At 41.3% G+C, this 25,334-nt stretch overlaps 1 protein-coding gene across 1 annotated transcript in view; it reads left to right on the top strand.

Annotated features, from left to right (window-relative positions):
* The window catches only part of LOC122809304 (vacuolar fusion protein MON1 homolog B-like), a 466,888-nt gene extending 441,794 nt beyond the window's left edge, over nucleotides 1-25,094 (top strand). The window contains exon 6 of the mRNA XM_044080694.1: nucleotides 22,773-25,094. Coding sequence (XP_043936629.1) covers nucleotides 22,773-22,997 — 225 coding nt within the window. The 3' untranslated portion in view covers nucleotides 22,998-25,094. The remainder of the gene's footprint in view (nucleotides 1-22,772) is intronic.
* The last annotated feature ends 240 nt before the right edge of the window (nucleotides 25,095-25,334 follow it).

Here is a 25,334-nt window from a genome sequence, read left to right as displayed (position 1 = left end):
ATGGTGACACTGCAGTCCATTTTCCCATTTCTGGGTCAGGGCAATTGGATGTGCTCGACAGATATTCAAGATGCGTATTACCATATCAAGATGGACAGATGCTCGCTTCCGGGTAGGGGCCAGTCATTCCCAGTTCAGAGCTCTGCCCTTTAGTCTCACCTCAGCACCCAAGGTGTTCAAGTGTATGGCAGTAGTCACGGCTCACCTGAGGTGTCAAGGATTCCAGGTGTTTCCCTATCTAGACCACTGGCTCCTGACTGCTACCACCAGGCATCAACTCTTAGAGGCATGGGATTATACAGTCACATCATGCACTCAGCTAGGCATTACAGTAAATTTCGAAAAATCTGCCTTGTTGCCCTGTCAGTCTGTCACATACATAGGAGCAGAATTAAACACACAAGAAATGTTTGCAAGATTATCACAGGAAAGAGTTTCCACTATTCGTCAACAAGTGTTCATTCTAATGCAGAGCAAAAGTGGCTTCTTTTCACGCAGTGGTCTTTCCAGGAGCTACCCATGTCTCACATGATCCTGATCACAGAAACATGCAAAAAGCACCTTTCTTGCTGGATGGTCTCCCCACTAGTAATTCAGGGCAGACCTTTCATACAACCCCCTCCGGTAGCCACAGTGACCACGGACGCCTCCTTGATGGGGGGGGGGGGGCATTATCTAGGCAGGACAGTCCAAGACACTTGGCAACCTCGCAGGCATATCAATGTCCTAGAAATGAGAGCGGTGCTCCTAGCGTTGCAAGCCCTTGAAGATGCTCTTCCTTCCAGGACCATTGCAGTCCAAACGGACAACATGTCAGTGGTGTGGTACATCAACAAACAGGACGGGACCAGGTCTTACCCCTTGTGTCGAGAAGCACTCAAGACTGTGGCAATGGGCGATTTCCTCCCAACGTTTTCTGATAGCAATGCACATCCTTGGGAAATCCAACGTCATAACGGACAGGCTCAGCAGAGCTATCCTCATGCCTCATTTGTGGTCTCTGAATCAGGAAGTTGCGGCTCTTATCTTCTGCAAATGGGGACAGCCTTGCTGCGATCTGTTTGCCACTCCTCTCAACAACAAATGCAGGAGCTACTTCTCCCTACTTCCTCTTCCAGGTCATATACCCAGAGATGCTCTAGTCTACGATTGGCCTCGGGGACTCCTTTATGCTTTTCCCCCCTTTTCCCCTAATACCAAGACTCATACAGAAAGCAAAATCGTTGGTTGCAAAATGATCCTCATTGCCCCATATTGGCCTCGACAGATATGGTTCCCATTCCTGCACTTCCACCTTCTGGATCAGCCGTGGATTTTGGACCCGGTTCCAGATCTTCTGATTCATCAATGAGGCAGGTTGCACCAATCCCTTCAAACTCTCCAGCTCACAGCTTGGTTACTCCACTTCCAACCTTAGCCCCAGTCCATGAAATTCTTGAATTTCTAGCGCAGCTTTTTCAGTTTGGTGCGGCTTCTGCTACCATTAGAGTACAACTAGCTGCCATTTCTAATTTTCATATCGGTATGTTTAATTCTAGCATAATGTATTATAAGCTCTGCAAGGCCTTTGAGAGGAACATCTCTTAGACCCCCAGTTAGAGATACTCTTCCTTGGGATCTCAATTTAGTTTTAGCTTCCTTAATTTTGCCTCCCTTTGAACTGGCAGCGTCATGTTCCTTAAAATTATTTCTTGGACTACACTTTTTCTGGTTGCTATCACTTCAGCTGGACGTGTCTCAGAACTTCAAGGACTATGTGTTCGTCCTCCTTACCTGGTGTTTCACAAGGACAGAGTTTCTCTGAGGACCAATCCACCCTTTATTCCTAAAGTCTTCTCAGAGAACAATTTAAATCAATCCATAGATCTCCCAGTTTTCTTTCCCAGTCACAGCAACAGGGCAGAATACAAGCTCCACCAACTGGATGTGCACAGACAATTGTGTTTACCTCATAGAACTAAGGAACTAAGAAAGTCAGACCAGTTATTTCTTTCTTATGCTTTCAACAAACAAGGCCTTCCAGTTTCTAAGGTGACCGTATCCAGATGGTTATCTGATACTATTGCCTTTATTTATCAGTTACGAAATAGAGCTACCAGCTAAACCAAAAGGTCATTCTACTAGAGCATTAGCCACTTCTGTAGCCTTTCAGTCTAGGTTGCCCATAGACTCAATCTGTGCTGCTGCCACTTGGGCAAACCCTCATACTTTTATCTCTCATTACAAGGTGGATATGGTCTCCCGGAGCCAAGCTTCCTTTGGTTCTACTGTTCTGAAGAGTCTGTTCCATTGAGCCAGCTGGGATTTTAGGTGCTAGGGACACTCCCAAACAGCAAGAACGAAGGTGAGATGGACAACTTAACGTAAAGAAGTTATGTACCTACCATAATGTTCCATGTTAGTTGTCTTCATCTCGCCTTCCTTCGCGCGTCCCTCACTCCTTCCCCCTTCCTAGAGGATTGAGAGGAGTTCCTTTTGTTTTCACTGGCTGAGTATCTTTTATTACTTCACATGCCAGGTAATTTATGACTCTTTCCTTGTTTAGTTGTATTGGAAAACCAGTTTTTAGGTAACTGGTTAGTCTACTTATGTCTAGTGTGCGCTGTCACAAACAAGATCTGGGTAGCTGACGCTGGGCATTCTGGAGTTAAGGGGTAGCCTCGAGCCAGTAAACAGCTCTCAAGCTATAGAAGATGGCCGAGTCGGAACAGAGGATTTGCTCCGAACCCAAACAGCAAGAAGGAAGGCAAGATGAAGACAACTAACATGGAACGTTATGGTAGGTGCATAACTTCTTTTTCTTTCTCAGCATCCTCACCAGCACCTTACCACAGTTATTTGCCAAACTCAGAGAAATATATTTTACACAACACATTTCATAATAGTGTGTTACTTACTATACTGGTCTGACTTGGTCATGGGTGTTTTCCATTCTTCATTCTTCTCAGAAGCTGCATGTTGGCAATCCTGCATAGCTCTCCTCACGCCATTGTGGAGGTCAGTCAAGAGCAACACTATGTCCTCTTCAGTTAGGTGAATGCCATCCCATCTGAACAGGTGAACATCTTCCGCGGTGATGCTGTTGTGGCAGATTGTAGATCCACTGACCCTGTGCATCAAGCCATGCATGAACCCATTCTGTAAACGTCTGAACAGAAGACAGTCTTACCTTATCTGAAGTACTGGATGGGTGGACACTGACAAGGGGCCACAGAAAGGGCACATGTAAAGAGAAAAAGCAAGGTAAGGCTCGCCGCTCCACTAATATGCCAAGGACAGGCATGGGGCTCCAGGTGTTGGTTATCTGAAGTGTCCCATAGCTGTGTTGGCTGCCCACTCACTGCTGATACCACTATGGTCTCACAACCTCCTTCAGTGTCTGTCTGCAGTCTGCCTTACCTCTGCCTTTTCTCTTTACATGTGCCCATTCAGCAATGGACCTAAGGGATGAGGGACTGAAGTAACTCACTAATTGCTGCCCTGACCTTCATACATTTACTACCCTCACCTACATACATTGACTACACATGAAGGGAGGGAGACTGAGTGGAGAGCTACATCAAGGCAACATGTCAAAAGACCAAGACTGACCCAGACTGTGTCTTTTTGCATGTGTCCTTTCTCTGAGGAAAACCTTGCATCACAGTGGCACCCCCAAGCCCATGTTAGGACAGCAGCACTATGGGACTGAACTGAAGAGTCTCCAAGTTCCCAACTGCGATCCAGGTGGATCACAAGATCCATGCTGGCTGGGTATGCCCCCCATGATGCACCCACCAACATAAGATTCTGCGATGGGACAGTTTAGGGTTTTTGGCTGCTCCCTTTCTAGTGATTCCCAGAATGCAGAAGACAGTCTTACCTTCCCTGAAAGACTTCATGGGTGGACACTGACAAGGGGGCACAGAAAGGGCACATGTAAAGAGAAGAAGCAGGGTAAGGACCGCCGCTCCACTAATATGCCAAGGACAGGCATGGGGCTCCAGATGTTAGTTATCTGAAGTGTCCCATAGCTGTGCTGGCTGCTTACTCAGACTGCTGATACCACTGTGGTCTCACGACCTCCTTCGGTGTCAGCAGTCTGCCTTACTTCTGCCTTTTCTCTTTACGTGTGCCCATTCAGCAATGGATCTAAGGGATGAGGAACTGAAGTAACTCGCTAATTGCTGCCCTGACCTTCATACATTTACTACCCTCACCTACATACATTGACTACACCTGAAGGGAGGGAGACTGAGTGGAGAGAGCTACATCAAGGCAATATGTCAAAAGACCAAGAGTGACCCAGGCTGTGTCTTTTTTTGCATGTGTCCTTGCCCAGAGGGAAACATTGCACCACAGTGGCACCCCCAACCCTATGCTTACCTAGGACAGCAGCACTATGGGACTGAGCTAAAGAGTCTCCAAGTTCCCAACTGCAATCCAGGTGGATCATAAGATCCATGATGCCTGGGGATCCCCCCCCCCCCCCGCGCAATGCATCCACCAACACAAGAGCGATTGGCAAAAAAGACTTTTGAGGGACCTTCCTAGCCTTGGTGCGGAAGGGCTTGGCCAGTAACTGACAAGGGGGCACAGAAAAGACGCTTGTACAGGGAAAAAGCAGGGTGAGGCACTCTGCTTTACCTTTGCTTTTTCCATTTACATGTGTCCTTTTGGCAGTGGCCATAAGGAGTGGAGGGGAGGAGCTAATGTAAACCCTGGTGCCCTGACCTGCATACATTGACTACACCTCAAGGGAGGGAGACTGACTGGAGAGCTACACCAAGACAACATGTGAAAAGAAACATTGCACCACAGTGGCACCCCCAAGACCATGCTTACCTAGGACAGCAGCACTATGGGACTGAGCTGAAGTCTCCAAGTTCCCAACTGCGATCCAAGTGGATCATAACATCCATGGGAGTGGGTATGACGCACAGTGATGCACCCAACAGCCTGGACACAACTTTTTGTTGTACAGTGTGCACTGCACATCTTACTGCTAGGCCTTTATGGCCATGGTACTCGCCAAAGCATTCCACACACAGGTTTATCTTGCAGGTCGGGAATGCATTGCGACTTCAGCCATTTCACTGGGAAATTTGAACCTTGTTCAAATCGGCTCATTGGCTCTGGGCGAGTAATCTCAATGAATCTTTTCCTTTTCTTGTAGGTGGCCAGGAGGTGCGTGCCTAGGTTTCTTCTAAACTGTAACTGGCTTGCCGCAATAACACGGCCAGAATGTGAAAGCTGTCTGTGGCTGCTACTTTCACAGAATAAAATGTAAGCATTCACTATGGCCACATCCCATAGGAACCAGAACAAGTACAGCCACCATTTCCTTGCCTTTCATGCAGTTGATACTGCATCCTGAGCTGATCGGCTAGGTCTACCCCATTCATGTATGTGTTGTACATGTTTACGACTGGTGGACATGGCACTGAAGCTTTATGCGTGTGCTGGAGACTGGCAAGGTTGGATTAGTATTAGTTGACAGCAGAAATACTGGGTTGCTATCCTTCTATTCAGTTGCAAGCAGTGGTCCACTCTGCAACTGCTTGTAGAACCCTCGAGGTGCTTTACCAATGGTCTGTCTCTTGAACGTTACAGGCCATCCTGACCTGTTGGTCCGCATGGTTCCACAGCAGTACAGAAGTCTTGCAGCAGTTGATGTGCCAGAGGGACAGAGGAGAAGTTGTTAAAGTAAATGTGATGCTTCTTTCCAACCAGCCCCCGTGTTAGGTCAACCACAACTCTGTGTGCCAGTCCAACCTCTGTGGTCTGCCCTGCCTTTCCAGTGTATACCTGGAATTCACGCACATAGCCATTTAATAAGTCAGCCAGCACCCATACCTTAATGCTGTACCTCTCCGGCTTGCCAGGCATAAACTGTCTGAATATCACACGTCCACGGAAGCAAACCATGGCTTCATCTACTGCCACCTCCCAATGCACATTATACTGTGTCCTTACATGCATGAAGTACGACATCCAGTATTTGGCCGTACATGATGGAGTTTGTCATTACCCACAAAGCCCTGTGGCACTCTGAAGTTTTTGTCATTGCAGTGGAAATACTGCTGAGTTTTTTCAAACCTCTCTCTGGGCATGTACTCCGCTATTGGGAAATGACCATTCACATGGTGCGTTTCCCAGTACTGCCTGTATTCTGGAACATGTACAATAGACATGTATATTCTGACACCAAGAAATGTGCGTATGTCTCCAGGACAAACAGGACTCCATCTCTTATCAACCTTGCCTGCTGCAGCCTGCCTCTGTGCAGCATAACAATTAGTTTCATCAGCAATAACGAGTAGAGTTCCTCTGGGAACATCAAATTGAGGTAGTCCATCTCTGTGCTGAGTCCAGGTTGGTTACTGGGCTGACCGGATACACAAACTCATCCATGCAAACTGGTGTTAGGCATTTCTCCCATGATATGTTATGTGGTGGCCATGCTCACCGTATCTTTTTGGTTAGCCTCCCACACTGAAATGGAAACTGTGGGATGGTTAAGAGATGGTACGCTGTGATCAGTTTCACTACCCACTGGTTTGTATTCACTTCTGAGTGGAGTACTCGCACACATTCCATGTTGCGGCACACTCAGATCCTTGCTTGACAAGGAGCTACTTTGGCTCAGATCCAGTGGACTTTCTCCATCAGAATCAACCTGGCGTGGACTACGCCTGCACTCTTGTATAGTAGGAGGCATATCCACTTCCTTGTCAGCACTAGGCCTGGCCTGGGTGATGGAGGACTGAAAAGGTCAGTCAGTCAGGCCATGTCCTTGCCTCAACTCTGATAGAGGCAATTCATCCTCCGTGTCAAAATCTGATTCAAGTTGATGACCACTATTGTGTGTGCCATCATTCCTTGGCTGGGCTGGTGGCGCATCATCCTCACTGTCATGGTCAGTTTGATCAGCAGTGGTGAGGTCGGAGCTGGCAGAGGCATAGGGGTCTGTCAGGAATGGCTGGGACAGAGGCATCATCTTTATCAACGGTAATGGCCTTCTCACGCAGACGTGCCAGTGGAATATCATAATCGTCATCCTCACTCTGGTTTGCCTTGCGTTGTGAATCAAGGTCCAATTCCATTTCGTACCCACTGGTATTACTGTCAGAATCAGCATCCTCACCCAAGTAGCAGATGGCATCTTCACTGAGGGGTGTGATGTCTTTAAGGGTGAAAGCAAAGCTGAAAAACACAATAGTATAGAACAATACAATGTTACTCACCTGCACAGAGGCAGCTGCAAAGTAACAAAAAACAGGCACTGTGTAGTGATTGTTTGAGACAGTACACTGTTTCATCATATGCAGTTCAATTACATTAATTCGCAAAGATATGAACCACATTATTAAAATGGATACTTGCATCTGTAGGTTAGTCGTGAAAATACAGATAAACAGAAGGAACAGAAATGTGCTTTCATCAATTAGCTAATATTTGTGAATAACGTCCACCAGAAAACTCACAGTGAACCCTGGAACCTCAAACAGCCCCAGGGAGGAAAAGCAAAGGACATGATCAGGCCAGTAGCAGAAGAGGTGTGATTTTACTGGCAGCCAATAGAGTACACGGGATCAGCATAATATGATGCTATTACTAGTAAATAAAAATGTGATGCTATTACCACTGACTGCCGAGCAGTTAAACTGCTTTATCTAGAAGCCTCAGTTACAAGACACAGGAAGAGTCGAGCATGTAGGGTAGCAATGCATGTAACCACTTCTCCACAGATGGAATCAAGTACTTGATAAGGGAAATCTTCAAAATGAAAAGAACATAATAACAGATGTGTTTAAGGATGAAATAAATGTCAAAACTATCCCCAAGATTCTTCACCTGTGATATAAATTCTAGTTTGTCAGCATAGTGAAACATTTTCCATGCGACTCCTGCAGCAGTATGTCCAAGTATGCACAAGAACCAAAATGAAACATTCCCTGCAAGGTAGCTCCATGCTGGTAGTAGTCAGCAAGTAATCACCTTTATCTCACTCAGGCTATTACTGAGTATAATCAGAAATGCAATAAACCGAGCCAGCCTTTCAAACCCAAGCAACCCCTTCAGTAGAATGTAGAGGTATGCACAATCAACAGAATTCAACACTTCCCCAAATGAAACGTCTAACATTTCTTACTATGTACAACCACCAAAATGAAGCAGTCACCCAAGCGATCCCTTCAATATAATGTCTGCACAAGCACCAGAATGAACGACTTCCCCAAAGCATACATTCAGTAACATCTCCTGGTATGTACAACACCAAAATTAAACATTCAGAAACGAACCCCATAATGTGCAGGTGGAAAATTGCTGCACATTGCCTATTGTAGACTTTCATTATATTTCTGGTACAGGTGTAATATAAGACTCTGTCATTACCAACTGTTAGGACAAAGACCAGATCTCCCATATTATCCATCTGTTAGGACAAAGACCAGAGTAATTCAGTCAAAGTAGTACAGCAGTTATATCTTACAGAGCGTTCAATATACCATGGAACACGGTGAAGACTGTCAAAACTTGGAGAACTGAACGTCCCTCTAAAATTGATGAAAAGACAAGACAAAAACTGATCAGGGCGGCTGCCAAGAGACCTACAGAAACATTGATGGTGCTGCAGAAATTTCAGGCAAGTACTGGTTGTGTACTGCATGTGACACCAATCTCCCGTATTATCCATATGTCTGGACTATGGGATAGCGTTGGAAGACAAACCTTTTCTGACACAGAAAATCATCCAGACCTGGCTAAAATTTGCAAAACAATACATCAAGTCTCCCAAAAGCATGTGGGAAAGTGTGTTGTGGCCTGATGAGACCCATTGTTGCACTTTTTGGGCACAATTCCAGAAGATACATTTGGCACAAAAACACCACTTTGCATCACTAAAAAAAAACACCATACCAACGGTCGCATGGTGGTGGCAGTATCATGCTTTGGGGTTGCTGGTTTGGTCAATCCGGGTAAGACTAACAGGAAACTACATTTGTATTTTTAACTTTGCTTACAACACTCAAGACAAGTCCCCCCCAAATAACTGCTAGATTCACTCTACTTACCAAAACCCAAGTTACATAATCAGCTACCCATTGCTGAAAGGTCCAATTATTTTCTATGGCCATAACTATATAAAATTCTAAATGCATCAAATTAAAACTACTGATGAGGATCAACATGTGAGGTACACCAGGCCAGACATCACAGACAGTCTCGGCTGCAAAGCACAAAATGCTGAAAATTGTCTAGAAATCAGACAAAATGGAAAGAAGAAATGGTGACAAACTTTTCTTTTTCCTTCCCCATGTTACTGCTTTAAAGTTCTAAAGATGACATGTTTGATCTTCGTAATACAAAATGGGTATGTTGCACTGAGCTGAAAAAGCTGCACCAAATCATCAAATGGAGAAACTGCAAGTGTGCAAGATTGTTTAGAACCAGACCAGAATGACATGGAATGACATGCAGTCATAACAGGTTGGTATGTTTGTATCGTGTTAGTCATGTTGTAACATCAATCTTTGGGTAATCTATTGGCCTGATGTCAGCCTTGATTAACAAAATCTTAAGTCTTGTAACAAGCGGTTGGTCCCCTTCTGTCATGTCATCAGGGTCATAGGGGTATAAAACATGCAGCCGGCGTCATTTACATCTTTCTTGCTGCCACATTGGGACCACCCAATTTAATTGTTAATCCAGCGGGCACTGAGGGCAAGATTACCCAAAAATGTAATAATGTACAACAAATACAACTGAACATGAACATCTACATTTATGGTAAGTGTACACAACTGTACTTTATGCTATGGCTTACCTGGACACTAAAGTCAATGGCAAATAGGAGCAATGGCAGAATTAAGGTACATGAAAAAATTGTGGTTATTACAAAAGGAATTATGGTACAGGTCCAACATCGTACAGCATTTGTATGAGAGAAGCAAAGCTGGCACCATCTTGCCTTATTACATGGTTCGGGGTGAAACTGTCTGTAGAAGATACTCACACAGACAGATCTATATATGTATGTATCTGTGTGTATATACAGGAAGGAAAAAAGCAGGGGTAGGCAGTTGATGAAGAATGAGGAGGGTTGCTTGCAGTGACTCCAAGCAGAGAGAAATACAACCTCATCACCTATAACGGACAGAGCCTACATACCAGTGTAGAAGTTGTGCATCTGAATGTCGGCTTAAAAATGATGCATCATTTGTGTGATCACCATGCTCCCTTGTAAAGATATGGGTATAATAATGAGAAGTATTGGAAATGTATAATTTTCATAATCGTACAAGACTAAACAAACCGTGATATCTGTACATGTGTACAGTGCACAGACACGGTTCTTTTACCATGTTGTAAGGAGTAACACTGTCTTCAAAATGAGGTATTACTTGGCACACTGACATGTTCCCTTGCAAAGTTATTTACCAAAATATGAAAAATCATAATTTCCATAACCGAAGTCCAAAACAAACTTCGTTATCTGCATGAGTACAACATACAGGCACCATTCTTTTACCATGTTAGAACTATCAATACCATTTTTAAAATGAGGTATTACTTAGCACATTCAGATGCTCCCTTGCAAAGTTATTTACCAAACTATGAAAACAAAAATCATAATTTCCATAACTTAAGTCTGAAACAAGCTTTGTTATCTGCACGTGTCCAACATACAGGCACAATTCTTTTACCATGTTGGAACCAGCAATACTGTCTTCAAAAGGAGGTATTACTTGGCACATTCAGATGCTCCCTTGCAAAATTATTTACCAAAATATGAAAAAAAATCATAATTTCCATAACCTAAAATCATAATTTCTATAACCTAAGTGCTAAACAAACTTTGATATCTGCATACGAGTACAACATGCAGGCACCATTCTTTTACCATGTTAGAACTATCAGTACACATATGTACACATTCTTGGTGTAGCCAACATACTGCTGAACGGGTACATGCAAAGAGAAAAAGCAAGGTAATGAACCCAGGACAGGCATGGGACTTCAGTGGCAGGCAAGGCCATCTCATCTGTCTGATAACTGTGCTGGCTACCTACTCAGACAGCTGATACCACTGCAGTCTCAAGACCTCCTTCAGTGTCAGCAGTCTGCCTTACCTATGCCTTTTTTCTTTATCTGTGTCTATTCAGCAATGGACTTAAGGGATCAGTTTCTGTACTAGTAATCCCTTCCTGTCATCTAAACTACACATGCCTGATAAAGTATTGCAGAATGCTCACTGACATATTAGATTGTACGTGGTAGCACTCAGTTCTTTCTCAGCATCCTTACCGGTTCAGTTACAATAACTCACAAAGATATGAACCACATTACAGAAATGGTTACTTGCATCGGTATGTTACTCGTGAAAATACACATAAGCGGAAGGAACGAAAATGTGCTTTCATCAATTGCTAATGTTTGTACATGCACCAAACAAGAAGTGTCAGTGAAATAAAACAATTTAAATAACAGAAATTATGTACATACATATATATCACACACATACACACACATGGAGCTTCATATGTATATGTATATATATATATATATATATATATATATATATATATATATATATATATATATATATAATGGGGGGGTGGCTTGCAATGACTCCAAGTAACAGTGACAGCTGCTGGGAGTTTTACCTGAAAAGTGCTGTATTGTAACTGACTTATTGCTAATGTGATAATGACATGCCTTTCATTACTGACATGCTCAGACACAGGTGATAATTGCTGCACATAACCTGTTGAATAGGCATTAATTATATTACCTTGTGCAGCTGTTATGCAATACAGACTCGTTATCATTGGTACGGAGAAGACCTGAGTGTCAAACTGCACAAAAAGATCTGAAGACAACTAAAGTCTACCAAACCAAATCTGAGATGCATATATCCACAACCTGAAATGAACCACTGCCAGAAATGCTCTCCATAAAGGGCTATCACAGACCAATAACTGGCATCTGAACCATGGACTAAAAGTAAATGACAAATACCTAACAGTACCTCCTAGGAAGTCATCCAGCCCTTGTAACAGTCATATTCACCGCATCCCTAAGAATTGACTCACTAGTCAGGGACTTGGGGGAACACACCTTTTTTTCATTCCATTTATTCCAACCTGCAAATGAATGTACACATTTTCAAACAAGATGAAAGATGGCCATTTTCTGTGATGTCTGAGTAAGCCTAAATACAGCAATTTTGAAATATATATAACCAAAAAGCAAGCTTTTACAACTTCACTGTTAGTATTTTCACAGGTGTTTCTCTTCATACCAGTAAGACAGAGAAAAAGCAGAAGCCTGTTCTCCCTTGAACAGTAAAACAGAGATAAAATGTCATTAGCGGAATAATTCCAAAACTGTAGCCTCATCCAACCTAATGTTTTACTTTTATCGAAAGCAAGCCATGCAGAACTGAAGCATGATACAAGCTCCATGTGAATCTGTGAGTTACTTAGGGCACATCTGGTGGAACAAAGGTTGAATTTTCACAATTAGCAAATAGGTTAATCAGTTCATAGGTTGGTACTAGGCTGTCGGCCCTCTGGTCTATACAAGCCTAGCCTTAACAATTCCCTGGATCTTATTGAGGAGAAAGTAACTCTGTAGCAAACCAGGATCCCACCCTAAAGGAAGATATTCTATAATCAATTCCCACTGGGTTTATTCAGTACTACCGTACCTTTTCATTCAGCCAGTTCCGCGCCTACCAGATACAATCTTCCTAACTAATATAACCAACTTTATTTGCAATACTGTGACAGTACAGTTAAAGGCTCAAGTATAAAGCAACTCACTTCTGGCAAAAACAGACTCATTCCAACCACACCACTAAAGGAAATAACAATCTTTTCCCCAACATAGAAGTCTATCCTTTTCCGAAATCCACCAAGTATAGTCCTGAACTCAGATATCCAGATGTAAGCAATTTCTTCCAATGAGTACACAATGTTCTAATCCACCCCTGATCTCACTTCTACCATGAGATTTCCACCTTTGTAGATTGCGCTTTGCTTCGCTGAACATCTGATCACAAAGGAATGATTAAAGGGTTCTAGCAGGCAATTTCACTACCCAACTTAGAAGATGTTTACACCCACTACTCAGCCTCCAAAGGCCAAGCAGGACATTCACTTCAGAAATTCTTTCCTGAAACAACCTCTGGCTCATCACCTTTCAGTGACCTGCATAAACAGTGCTGAGTTATTTTGGTTTCATTTCTTTGAACAGCTTTAGCAAATCACTGCATCATGTCATTGCGCTGTTTACCTGGAATCAGAATGTACAGATTCCTTCTCCAGTGTCTGTGCGGCCCTCTGATATATAAAAGTCAAAACCAGGTCACCTTCCCTGTGTACACCTTCCGTCACCCAAAGCACTGCATACTCAAGGATGTTCCCAAGCAGACTATAAAGCCGAGTTTCCTACAAACTACCACAGCGGTACCTTGTGAAACCCTTCAATGTGGATCTGAAGCAGCCAAATCAATGAAGGAGAAAGTGAAAAGCTACATGCAAGACAGAGGTCAATGACTTCTTAGAAAAAGGATATCTCTCAAAGATCTGCAAAGTGGTCTCAGTGTTTTGTAATCTTAATGATAATTAAGGTCAAGTGTTTCACATTAAAAGAACTTTTTTCTCTCCATTCATACAGTTATAAACCAGCTTATAGCTTTTCTTTTAGTGGTAAAGCAGTCAATGTGAAATGTACCAAGTACTTGCATTCACTTAAAAATGATTAACATTTCCTAACATGTTAGTGCCTACTTGATAAGAAAAACTTAAAAAAAAAAAAAAAAAAAAAAAGCTAAAATTAGCTCCAAGACATGCACTATTGTCAGTTTTGGTAACATTGCTGCTACCCACTAGAAAAAAAAAAATGATACTGATAGAGTTGTTCTGTGGGGCTTACATTCCAAGCTTAACTGAAAACACAGCAGTATGCAATACAAGTCTACACCTTTAGTAAAGACCTTGGTCAGCACAGAACAGGAAGACCATGCACAAGCTGCACACAAAAAGCTAAACGGACTGATAACCCTTAAGCTGTACACACAAGCGCATGTAAGCTCACCACATCTGGTACCTACAAACTAACAAGATAAGTTTTTTCTACTGTTCATGCCTTACACGAGAGACTATGATCACCAAAATGGTATGTGCATATGATAAATAAATGTAACTTATAAAATAAAAATAAGGCAGACATGTAGGTATAGTGACACAAGGCAGACCAAATGGTGCCTTCAAACAGATCAAAAAGGACTGTCCTTAGAGCCCAAATCAATGAGGCCATCACCTTTGAGAGCCCTTAAGAGCAACCTTCTGACAGGTGAAGAAGAATTCTCTAACACTACCCTAAGCTGTAAGACAACGTGCCTAATAATTTCAGAAATATTTTTGAAATTAGCACTTCAAAAGAAAAGAACACTAAAAACTCCACTGCAGCCTGCAGATGCAAACCCTAGTTAGCTGCTCATAACATAACCTACTGTATTTTATTTTTAGATATTTTATTTTTGCTATTCTGCATAATAATCAGAGAATGAGCAGATAAATTTAGCAGTCTTTTACAGCTTGGCCTTAACTAGCTTCTAGGTTCAAAACATCCTCTTACACTATTTTTGACATTATGGAAAGTATAAAATGACTATTACTTAAAAATATGTATTTAAATTTCTACTTTAATATTCTATTTATAGTTGCACATATCCTCTCATCTCTTCTCACTGTATTTTATCAATTACCTTCTTTTCAATTTACACTTGCTCAGGTTGGGTTTGAATAGACTCATCTATCAGGTTAACAAACAAAAACAATCCAGTGGGAATGAAGCAGAAAGTCCAGCCAGCCAGCTGGCACTTGCAGCATAAGAAAATGTGTACAACTCAGCCAGTATTCAGAGGAATAAACAAAATGAGAACACATTTGGAAATCACCGGTACACCAGCATGGCTGCTACATCTGAGATATGACTCCAAAGTGTAGCCTTTAAGCAGGTACAGGTCAGATAGACTGGCATAAAACAGAGACTAAATATAAGACGTGTACAGCTAACAAAAGTAAATGCCTGGCACACAAATTAACCAATCTCTACAAGTACACAGCAGATAGGCATAGCATATCCAGCCCATGTATGCAATCGAAATATGAAACGCATCCATTTGGATCAATGTTATATCCCAGTTAACAAATTTTAATAGGCAAATAAGGAGAAAACACCAACAAAAAGCAAATGCCACTAGTATGACTGGTCATTAAACATTAACAAATTCAGACAGGCAGACAGAACGGACTCACAAACACATTACTGTTAGTACAAACATGTATGGCAGAAGTCATAACCACAGATAGAACATAAGCTTTCTTGAGTACATTACTTATGAAATTTTTCATCCACAATCTGTAACTCTTGCATCTGAAATACTACTGCAGCAATGTTGCAATAACGTAACCTTATTGATGACGCAAACACATCTCTGTTAGTATGAAACATACTAAGCTGAGAGGCAAGTACAATATATGAGAAATGATTGCCTTCAGTAACTCTACAAGTGAGCAAAGGTTATTGCAACACTGGAATACAATTAAGGAACAAGCCACTTTATCAGCTAAAGTCAATTAAATGGTACTAAAAAGGTGCCACACTATACAGACAGTCAAAAGCTGATTTTTCTACTTCACATTAGCTCACTTTACTGAAAGCGCCCATTACCTCCCAGCTACCATCTAGTCAGAACAAAAGGCGATAGGACTGACTATGCCATCATGAGATCCAGTGTCACTCGAAAAAAAAGAAAAAAAAGCACACGTACACACACAGATGCGGCCAATCAAAAAAGTTGTCCTTTCAATCAAAAATAAACATCTATAAACTCTTAACGGGCTCCTTCACAAGGAGTCTAAAGATATATTTACACTTCGCTAATAACAGCTGAGAGACGGAGCACGCAGGCATCATGGCAAATGTTCCCCAAGGTTTCTGCATGCAGAGCCCAGCGCTCAGTGACTTTTAATCTATTAGTACAAAGGAGTGCACACATCCCTCTTCCTCCCTCCCCTTTTTACCATCAACTACTTTTGCAGCTCATCAGCTCAAGCCAAACACAAGGCACTCACTTACTCCCCCTCAGACAGAAAAAAGTTCGCCTTTTCTGCAGCATCTTTTGCACTTGGGGTCACCCAGTTCCAAAACTTACATTCGGGCAGCAATGAACAGCCCACCCCAATATCCTTGCATTCACCCTGGGAAATCAAGTATTTGCATGTTCTATTTTAATATTACAGAAAACTAACATAGTTGGCATCAAAATACATTTTTAACAAAATGTAGTATGAAACTATGACGTTTGATATTATCGACTGGTTGCAATCCTCAGTAATCAAGGCATGGCGAAAACATGGCACATAAATCAATGACGTTCTGCAAAAAGTAACAGTTCAGAGGAGTGCTGACAGTCTCTGTGCAATGAATGCTCAGATAGAATAAAGCTATACTGAAGTTAGTCTAAGTTTGAGGTAGGAGCAAAATATGCTGTCTGCATATTTACGATGTCAGTGGCGAACTGGTGTGTGTTAAGCACACTTTAGGTCCGTTTGTTCAGCCAGCTTTTGCCTAGTCTATAAACAAAACAGCAGCAGGAACATTGAGTGCAGAAGTATACAATTCTAAGAAACATGTACAGGGAATACGCATACACTACGGCACCAGACTAAACATGTAATCAGCTCCTCTATCACAGAATTGAATTCTGCACTGACTTCTACATAGAAGACACAAATTAATTCTGTGCTACACTACAAAGCCGAAAGACACAACAACTACATTTTAATACTATTGATGCTAAAGCCTCTGCATATCCAACATTTTTACCTGGGTTATCACGGGGGAAGCTAAACCGGGAAGTCCTTGAGTGAAGCCACAGTGGGATACTCCTTGCAGCATTTGCAATCCGTGCAAACCATTCCCCAAAAAATAGAGGGATCCAGTAGCAGGTCAAATCTCCAAGTATTTGCAGAAAGAAAGGAAATACCTGCTGCTGGTCCCTCTATTTATTTGGGGAAAACAAAAGAAGATAATGTTGGGGGTGGATGTATGACACAAGTGGTGGCTTGGATTGAAAGAATCCGACTGGATGCCACCACTTGCCGTTACAGAACTTTTAAACCGGATTTTCTAAAAGAAGTTTAATGTGAACTTAATGTTAAAACATGCTGAATTGGAACTATATAAAGTAATTTACACATTTAGTAATGATTTCAGCATGTTTTACATTAAGGTCACCTACAAATCTGCAGTTCAGTTCCCCACGCTTGTGGAAGGTACTCGGGGGTAACTGCTTCAAATTAGTATCTTCTCATGACACGCTTGGTGTTAAGCATAGAGGCGCCATGAGAAGGTACTCTGGATTTACTGGCCTCAAAAGATGTTGGATATGTTGAACAGGAAAATAAGAAGGGATGATTCATGCTCATCAAATTATTTATAAAAATCTGTGCATACCAAGACTATATATTCCCTGTTCTGAAGGAGGTATGGGCCTCCTCGAAATTGATTGCATGTATAGATCAGCAATCATGGAACTGCATACATATCTGCTGACCTCTCAAGACCCAAACTTAGTGAAAGTGTTGAAACATGAGGAGAATAAGTCTGAGATGATTTTCCATGCTTATTTTAACAGAAGCATATCGGCATCAAATAGGAATGGAAATCAAACCAAAAAAACAAAACAAAAGAAAGAATATAAGGTTAAGGATAAGATGAGAAGGCAAGAAATGTGGGAAATGCATAAATATAGTTGCAAGTATAGAAAACTCTTGGGCCAACCTCATGTTGATCAGGATCGAATGCAGGGGTGGTTAAGGAGAGGTGAATTTAAACCGAAAAGATGAAAGGTTAATATTGACCCAAGATAGTGGAATATGTGCACTTTGGTTTACAAATTCCATTGAACATGTGGGAAAGAGACGAATATAGGTTTTGTAAAACAGAATTGGCTGTGACATACTAATAGCAGAAGGACTGTGTACTGAAAGGCATAATAATGTGGCAAGACTGTTACATTGGGGAATGTGCAAGCATTATTTTGAAAGCACTGGAAACCTGAACCACAAAGCATTCTAGAAGATGATGAAGTTTATATCACATGAAATCACCCATTACGGACAGTTCAAAAAACAGATGCGAGAAAGCTAGATATAGTAATCCATGAAAAGAAGACAAAAGTTGCATTGGTCATTGAAATTTCTACACCCAGCAACTACAGTGTCTTACATACAGAAAGACGGTCATAAAATACCAGGATTTACTGGCAAAAGCAAGGGCAACATGGAAGAAGGATACCCAGACAGTTCCAATAGTAGTAGGAGCAACGGGTCTTGTAAAAAAAAGAATTTACAGTCCTACTTAGATATGTTACCGATACATGCAACTAGGTACAAATTGCAGGAGCCATTACTGGGCACATTTGTAGGTGCTGCGAAGAGCACTTCTAGTTAACATCAATGATTGAAACAATACTAATTTTATGAACTTTAATCATACTTTGACTTGGGAATATGGTCCATTCCCATCATGGTATTAGAAACCTAAAAAACCTGGAGAAATGAAAAAAAAAATAGAAAAAAACAAAAGTATAGCAAACCTGTTGGCTGACAAATTCAGCTCCAACTTTATCCCTCTCTGCCCCTCAACCTTCCCTCAGGGAATGCCATCAAATACAACTCCCCCTGCTTTTAGTAGGGAACAAGTCCTTAATGCTGTCTGTAAGGCCAAGAGCACTGCATCAATGGGCCCAGACACTGTTCCCAGGAAGCCTTCTAAATAGCATGAAACATGACCTGTCAGGCTCTCTGGAATTGTAGCCTCCAAATAAGCTTTGTGCTTTGTGAATGGGGAACAGCAACAGTCATCCCTCTGCACAAAAGTGGGCCATCTACATACCCTGGAAACTACAGGCACATAGGTCTCACTGCAAAGTTATGGAAATAATTATCATGGAAGTAATCAAAAATGGCATAGGACACCTCCAGACATTAGATCAGACCCAATTTGGTTTCACCATGGGCAGGTCATGCCTACTCAGCCTGGTGGACTTCTTTGAGAATGTCTCCAAGGCAATAGATGAGGGAAGAATGATTCACACTGCCTACCTTGACCTGGCCAAGTCATTTGACACAATCTCCCACTCTGGCATTGCTGACAAACTTAAGAAGTTGGGTACAAACCTTTGTCACTAGGTGTGGATAGCCAGCTGGCTTACAGGCAGGACCCAGGAAGTTAAAATTGGGGAATCTACCTCGACAAATAGGCCAGTCACTAGCGGAGTCCCTCGGATCTGTTCTGGGACTGCTCTTTTTTGGCATTTACTTCTCTGAAGTCAAGGCCAATGGTAGTGGCTTCTGGCTGACTAAATTTGCAGATAAATGCAAATTAGGAGCGGTCATTGAATTGCTGACCAACACAAATGTTCTCCAGGAAGGGCTGACCCAAACAAGTGGTGCCAGAGCCATGGAATAAAACTAAATGCCAAAAAATGCATAATAGCATCATTTGGGAAGTCCTCCACTACTGGTAATTACCGTGTTGACAACACATCCCTAAGAGTTTACCCAGTAGTCAGGGACTTGGGAGACGTACACAGACTGTAATCTAGCCTTTGACAGTCACATGTCTACAGTAGTGAGGATGTCATTCTGTGTTGTGCAACTTGTGATAGAGAGTATGGCATCTAGATCCGAAGAAGTCATTGTTCTGCTGTATTCGGCATTCACCAGACCTATCATTGAGTACAGTGGTCCCTTTGGTATGTACCTAACCTGGTATATCCAACAATTGGAATGTCCACAGTGGCTCCTCAGTAAAAAGAATACAGGGCATAAGTAACATGTCTTATGCAGACTGCCTCAAAGCCCTATCCCTGTATTTTATCTTCTACAGGATGTTGAGGGGTGATCTGTGCCTTCATTCAAGGCATTGTCAGACCCCACTCAGTTGGCTCTCTTGCATATCCGCAAAATAAACAGCACCAGAATTACCTATTCTAATGACTTAAACCTTGCCTGTGATATAATTCGGACCTGCTGTAGTGACAGGTATGTAACTCAGAGACTACCCCTTCTCTGGAACAGGCTTTCCATCCATGTGAAGCAGTGTTCCTCCCTAACCAAATTGAAGTATAACTTAGACATTTGGTTGGGAAACAGGAGATTCATCCCTGGTTTGGCACCTATGACTCTAATGGGTATAGGTGGCCTATAAATGGTTAGTCTCCCAAACCCCTGCTTACACATATAAAGGGTTGCAGAACGTGTCAGAGATTTGGGATGCATGGCTAAGCTTTAAAGGCCCTTGTGGTAGTTAGCCTAGTAAACACCTATGAACCTGTGCATGTTCAGCAGTATAACATCAGTTAGAGCAAATCCAATGCAGTTGACAGTGAAATGTTTTGACATTAAACAAATTGTAAAGCCTTGATGTAACAATGAAATATTAAACAGAGGTGTAACAGTGATCATAGTACCAAAAATATACAGAAATTGCTTGGTATGTGATGTTTCCATTCTGATGTCTGTGTAGATTAATATACACTTACATTTAAAGAGGCAAAAGATGATCATGTACAACAAAAAGAATGATGCTAAAAATGTAATGGGGGTTGGGGTGGGAGTGAGAAAAAGAAAAGTTTCTGGAAATGTAAAGCAGAAACAGGATAAAGTAAAATTTAAATATTTACAATATTGACAGTAAGTATGAAGCATGCTGAAGAGGTATTTAAAATTGAGGTATATTGGAGGAAATAAGTAGTAGGTAGTACAGTTGGTGGAAGTACGTGAATTATCTAGTTTCCTTAAAGTAGGAAGATTGTGTTTTACTAAGGGTTGTTTTATTTTTTTTTTTTCTTAAATGCTGTCTGAGATAATCTGATGTGGAATAGTGTTCTTAGATGCTGTGACAGTTTTTGAAAATGTTTTTTATGTTGCAGAAAGGGAGAAGGGGAGACTTAACATGCAGTGCTATCTCTTGCTGAGTAATTGTCTTGAATATTAACCCACTCTATAATGAGCAGGGGACAGTATTGGTTGCATACAAGTTACATACAATTGTTAGCGAATTTAATGCTGAGGTGGCTGTGGTACTTTACTTTCTTATAAAGTAACTGCTGCAGGTTCCACTTAACATTCTGTAGATTTGCGAATAATTGCATATTAGTAGACCTTCAGAAGAACCTACTGTTTTATGACTGCTTCCCACACATCTTCCACCAAGGAGTAGAGTAGTCATCAAGCCTTAATTTAGCACAGCTGGATGAGTGGAAGAGTTCATACGTCTTGTCACGTCTATCAACTCCTGAAATGAAATGGTGTGGGGATGAGAAAAGTAGTGCCTTACAGAGTAAGGATCTTGAATCAGCGCTGAAGAAGTAGCATCACCTGCGAATGTCGAGAAATGTTATTTCACTTGGACAAGTGACTACTGGGTAGTTACTGCTGGAGGAACATTCCAAATGTCTTCTAAGTGCTATGAATGAATCTACTTTAGCTGTTCGTGACCCAGTTGCTCGAAATCCAGGAAGTCACAGCTAGGCCCACCTAGCCAGTCAGCAGCTCGAATTTGAGAGTGAGTTTTAGGAATGTAGCTGCCACGGAGGTTGCAACCTATGAAGGTCTCATTGTGGGACTGGTAAGTGGGAAAGGGAAACTTTGTGGGGAGGGCTTTAGGGTTAATGAGGGAGATTTTAGTTTAGGAACCAGTCAGGAAATAAGGTATAGGGAGGAAATCAGCGTTAGAGATGGGAAGGGGTTTTAGGTTTAGGTGATAGTGATACAGCAGTTATTTGTATGCTTAGTGTCAGGGTTCTGGGAGGGATAGCTCAGTAGTAGTGCACTGGAATTGGAGTGGCGGAAGTTAGGCCACTTGCCAACATGAGCAAGTAGCAACAGGGAAGTGTGTTGTGAGCTAATTGTACACAAGCCTTTTAATAGAGTCGCATTGAACGCTAACATATCTTGTATTGTCTTGTTTTCTAAGAACAGCTCCCCCTTATTTTGGTTGATGGTTTAAGTCCGATATTAGTTTCCAACTGTTTCCTTTAAGAAATGAGAAGCAGGCCATAATGACAAGTCAGCAGGAGAACAGACATTTACATAAAAGTACAGAAGTATGCTGACCACAGTGAATAGACATATCCTTTCCAGGGAAGAAGGAAAAATATGAATTGCTAGTGTGGACGCTTCTTTGCGCACACTAGTAATCTCAGTGGAACAAAAGTCAGTTTTAAATGGATGTCTCAGTGGGGATAGTAGAGTTGAGTAGTATGTTTACCCTGTGCTGGCAACAGCTGATGGGTTTCAAACTCTGATTTCCAGTTCCTTAACCTAGCCCCGTGGTCATTGTGGCTTGCTGCTTCCAGGCAAGTTGCAGCACTTACCCATGAGGTGAGAATTACTAGAGGTAGTCAAGAAAAACATTGGGCAGGAATAAAAAAAATTGTAAGGAGGGACTAAAGTGAAAAAGTTTTAAATTGTTGAGAAAAATTAAAACTCACAGAAGATCCTGAGAAAACTGATTTAATATTTGAGAGTTTAAGCTGGCTATTTTTAAAATGTAATAAATTTGACTGCAAATAAAGATGTATTATTTTTTTAACAAAAAGTTATGAAGCAAAATTTTGTTTCATTGTCAGAAATTGTTTATGTATGTACATTTGTTTGCCAACTCATCTTTTTTTTTCCTTTCCTTTTTCACCATCATAGGTGACCAGAAAGTTTGAGCTATACACATGTTTCAGTCCCTTGGTAACAAAGGCATCTGCCATCAATGCCATCACCAAGTTGCTTCGCTGGATTAAGAAAGAGGAAGATCGTCTGTTTATCCGCAACCCACCCAAATATACCACTGCATCAAACACCAGCAGGGGATCAAGAAGCAGCCGGGGTGGGAGTGATTCGATTGACAATGGCTTCCTAACTCTACTGTAGGAGTCATTGCATGTTTATTTTCTACGTGGTATAATTATTTGAGGTCAAAGTCTTTCTTTCTCTTTCAGTATTAGTAGTAAATGTTGCACATGTGCCATTGGACTTGGAACCAGTTTGCACAATGGCCTGAATGCTTGGATACCATATTCATGATTATTCTTTTACAAGCCTTGAAGGATTATAAAATTATCTCTCCTCATCCATGAAATACTTGAGTGCATGAGCTGAAACTATTTGGAACTGTTTGTACTAATGACTGCCTCATCTCGGAAATTGATGGGATTTACTAAAATGTCATATTTAATCAGGTAGCAAGACTGTGGTACATTGCCACATCTGTTGGTGCATGACTCTTATGATACCACATCTGGTTGTTGGTGCATGGTTCATTTTTATGATGCTAGGTTTATCTTAAGTAATAATCCTACTTTCAGAGCAGCACAGCCATATTAGTGGAACTGCCCAAAACTGACAAATACATACATAGCAGCAGTGCTTTTGAAGCATGTTTTAGACAAGCTTGTTGGTGTGCTGTTCTTGCAGTGCATCATTTTGTTATTTTGCTAGATGGGATCATCTTTTACTTTTCTGCACACAGAGGAGAAATTTAACCATTTCACATTTGTATACCTTATAGCTTATCAGCTTTTGTGGACATTAAGAACTGACTGTAGTGAACTCCTCCTGCTTTACATGGCTGGAAAGAATGCCACCTGTGACCCTATTGTCAGTAAGCAGAATTTTGCAATTCATAGCATCCAGTCACTGAGCTTATTAACATTTTTTCACTGTCATTAAACAGTCATTCAGAGATTTGCTAGCCTACATTTAACTCTTCCATAGTCACACTGCAAGGAAGAACACTGATTGCATTGCACTGCATCTACAACATAGTTTATGCAGGCAGCTAATTTGTACAGTGCCCCCAGTGGTGGGGTGTACTTAAATGAGACAAAAATTGATGTATTTTTAATTTTGCTTCTGGAGTCATGGCATTCTGTACGTTGATTAAGCAGCCTAAATGTGCAATAAAAGCATTTAATTGAACAGGTAAAATTAAACTGTTTTACTTGACCAATTAAATGATAGTCTAGTTAATGGAGTTTTTTATGAAGCACTTCCAGGCAGTTCCTCTTCAGGCTGCCAGTGCCAAGAAATTTCACACTTCATTAGTTTGTATGGACAGGTGTGAATGAGTTAATCAAGTGGAAAAAGAGAAGCAAGCTCAGGTCAGGGTAGTCTGGGCAAGGGATAGACTTTTCTTTATTCTGCCTTTAGCTATGGAGTGTTCTGCTTTCTTTGGGTAGAGAAGCAGGATGAAGATGGTATGCATACTTTTCTGATAATGTGCATTGACATGCAAGACAAAAGCTTCTTTTGTTACATCAACTCAAGAAGGAAGGGTAGAGTACAAGAAAAAAATCAGTCAGATCTCAGTATCACTGTTGAAGTATGTTTTTATATACACACACACACACACACACACACACAAATATAGATGTATGTATTAAAGACTATTTGTTAAACCACTTGTTAATGGATTCAGAGAAGCTGATAGTAAAAGGTTGACCGCAGAAAAGTCAGTGCATCTCAATCCTAGGTCATATTGATGTCCTTCTCATCTTTTGATGTCCTGTGTGTCGTGGAGCAGATTGGAATTTTTTTCTCTAGTGCCTCCTGACTGCAAAAAGTTGTAGCAGTAGGTAGGACTCTGTCCAGCTGAAGGTAATGCTTCCTTTTTTGATTGGGCTAACTTTCAGTGAATTCTGAAGCTGCTGCTCTTTTCATTCACCAGAGGTAGGATATGGTTCTTCTGTGGATTGATGTCTATAAGTTAATATTTAAGCACAAAAAACATTTACATAGATGTATATATTTTGTAATGTAAAATAACAGAAGTGGTGATGATAGAGATGAATCTGCCATAAAGGCACTGCCACAGGTAATATTTTCATGATCTTTTGTTTATTCTTTAAGCATTTCAGATAAAAGTTGAAAAGAACTAAAATGCCTTTGACGGGGCATTGTATGTGTGGCTAGATTTCATCCAGCGCTGTACATTTAACAGTAATAAAAAATGTATATATGTCATCATCAGCATGAGTCTTTGTACGTGAAGTGACATTTGCATTAGTTTGTGGAAGAGACTGTCACCAGATATTATGGTTGCTTTTTTTAGGCATTTTTTGCTAAGTGTATTAGAGTACAGTGCAAACATTTTGCAAGTTGTGTACTGCATTTGTACACAAGTATCTTACAGTTACAGAATTAAATATAGCCACAACTGCAGTGTTAAATCTGCATCTGAAATCATAACTTTATATACCGAATAACTGT

Source organism: Protopterus annectens, chromosome 8.part0 (genome assembly GCF_019279795.1).
Source record: "Protopterus annectens isolate FY-2018-M chromosome 8.part0, PAN1.0, whole genome shotgun sequence".
Lineage (NCBI taxonomy): Eukaryota > Metazoa > Chordata > Ceratodontiformes > Protopteridae > Protopterus > Protopterus annectens.
This window is presented reverse-complemented; position numbering and strand designations above follow the sequence as displayed.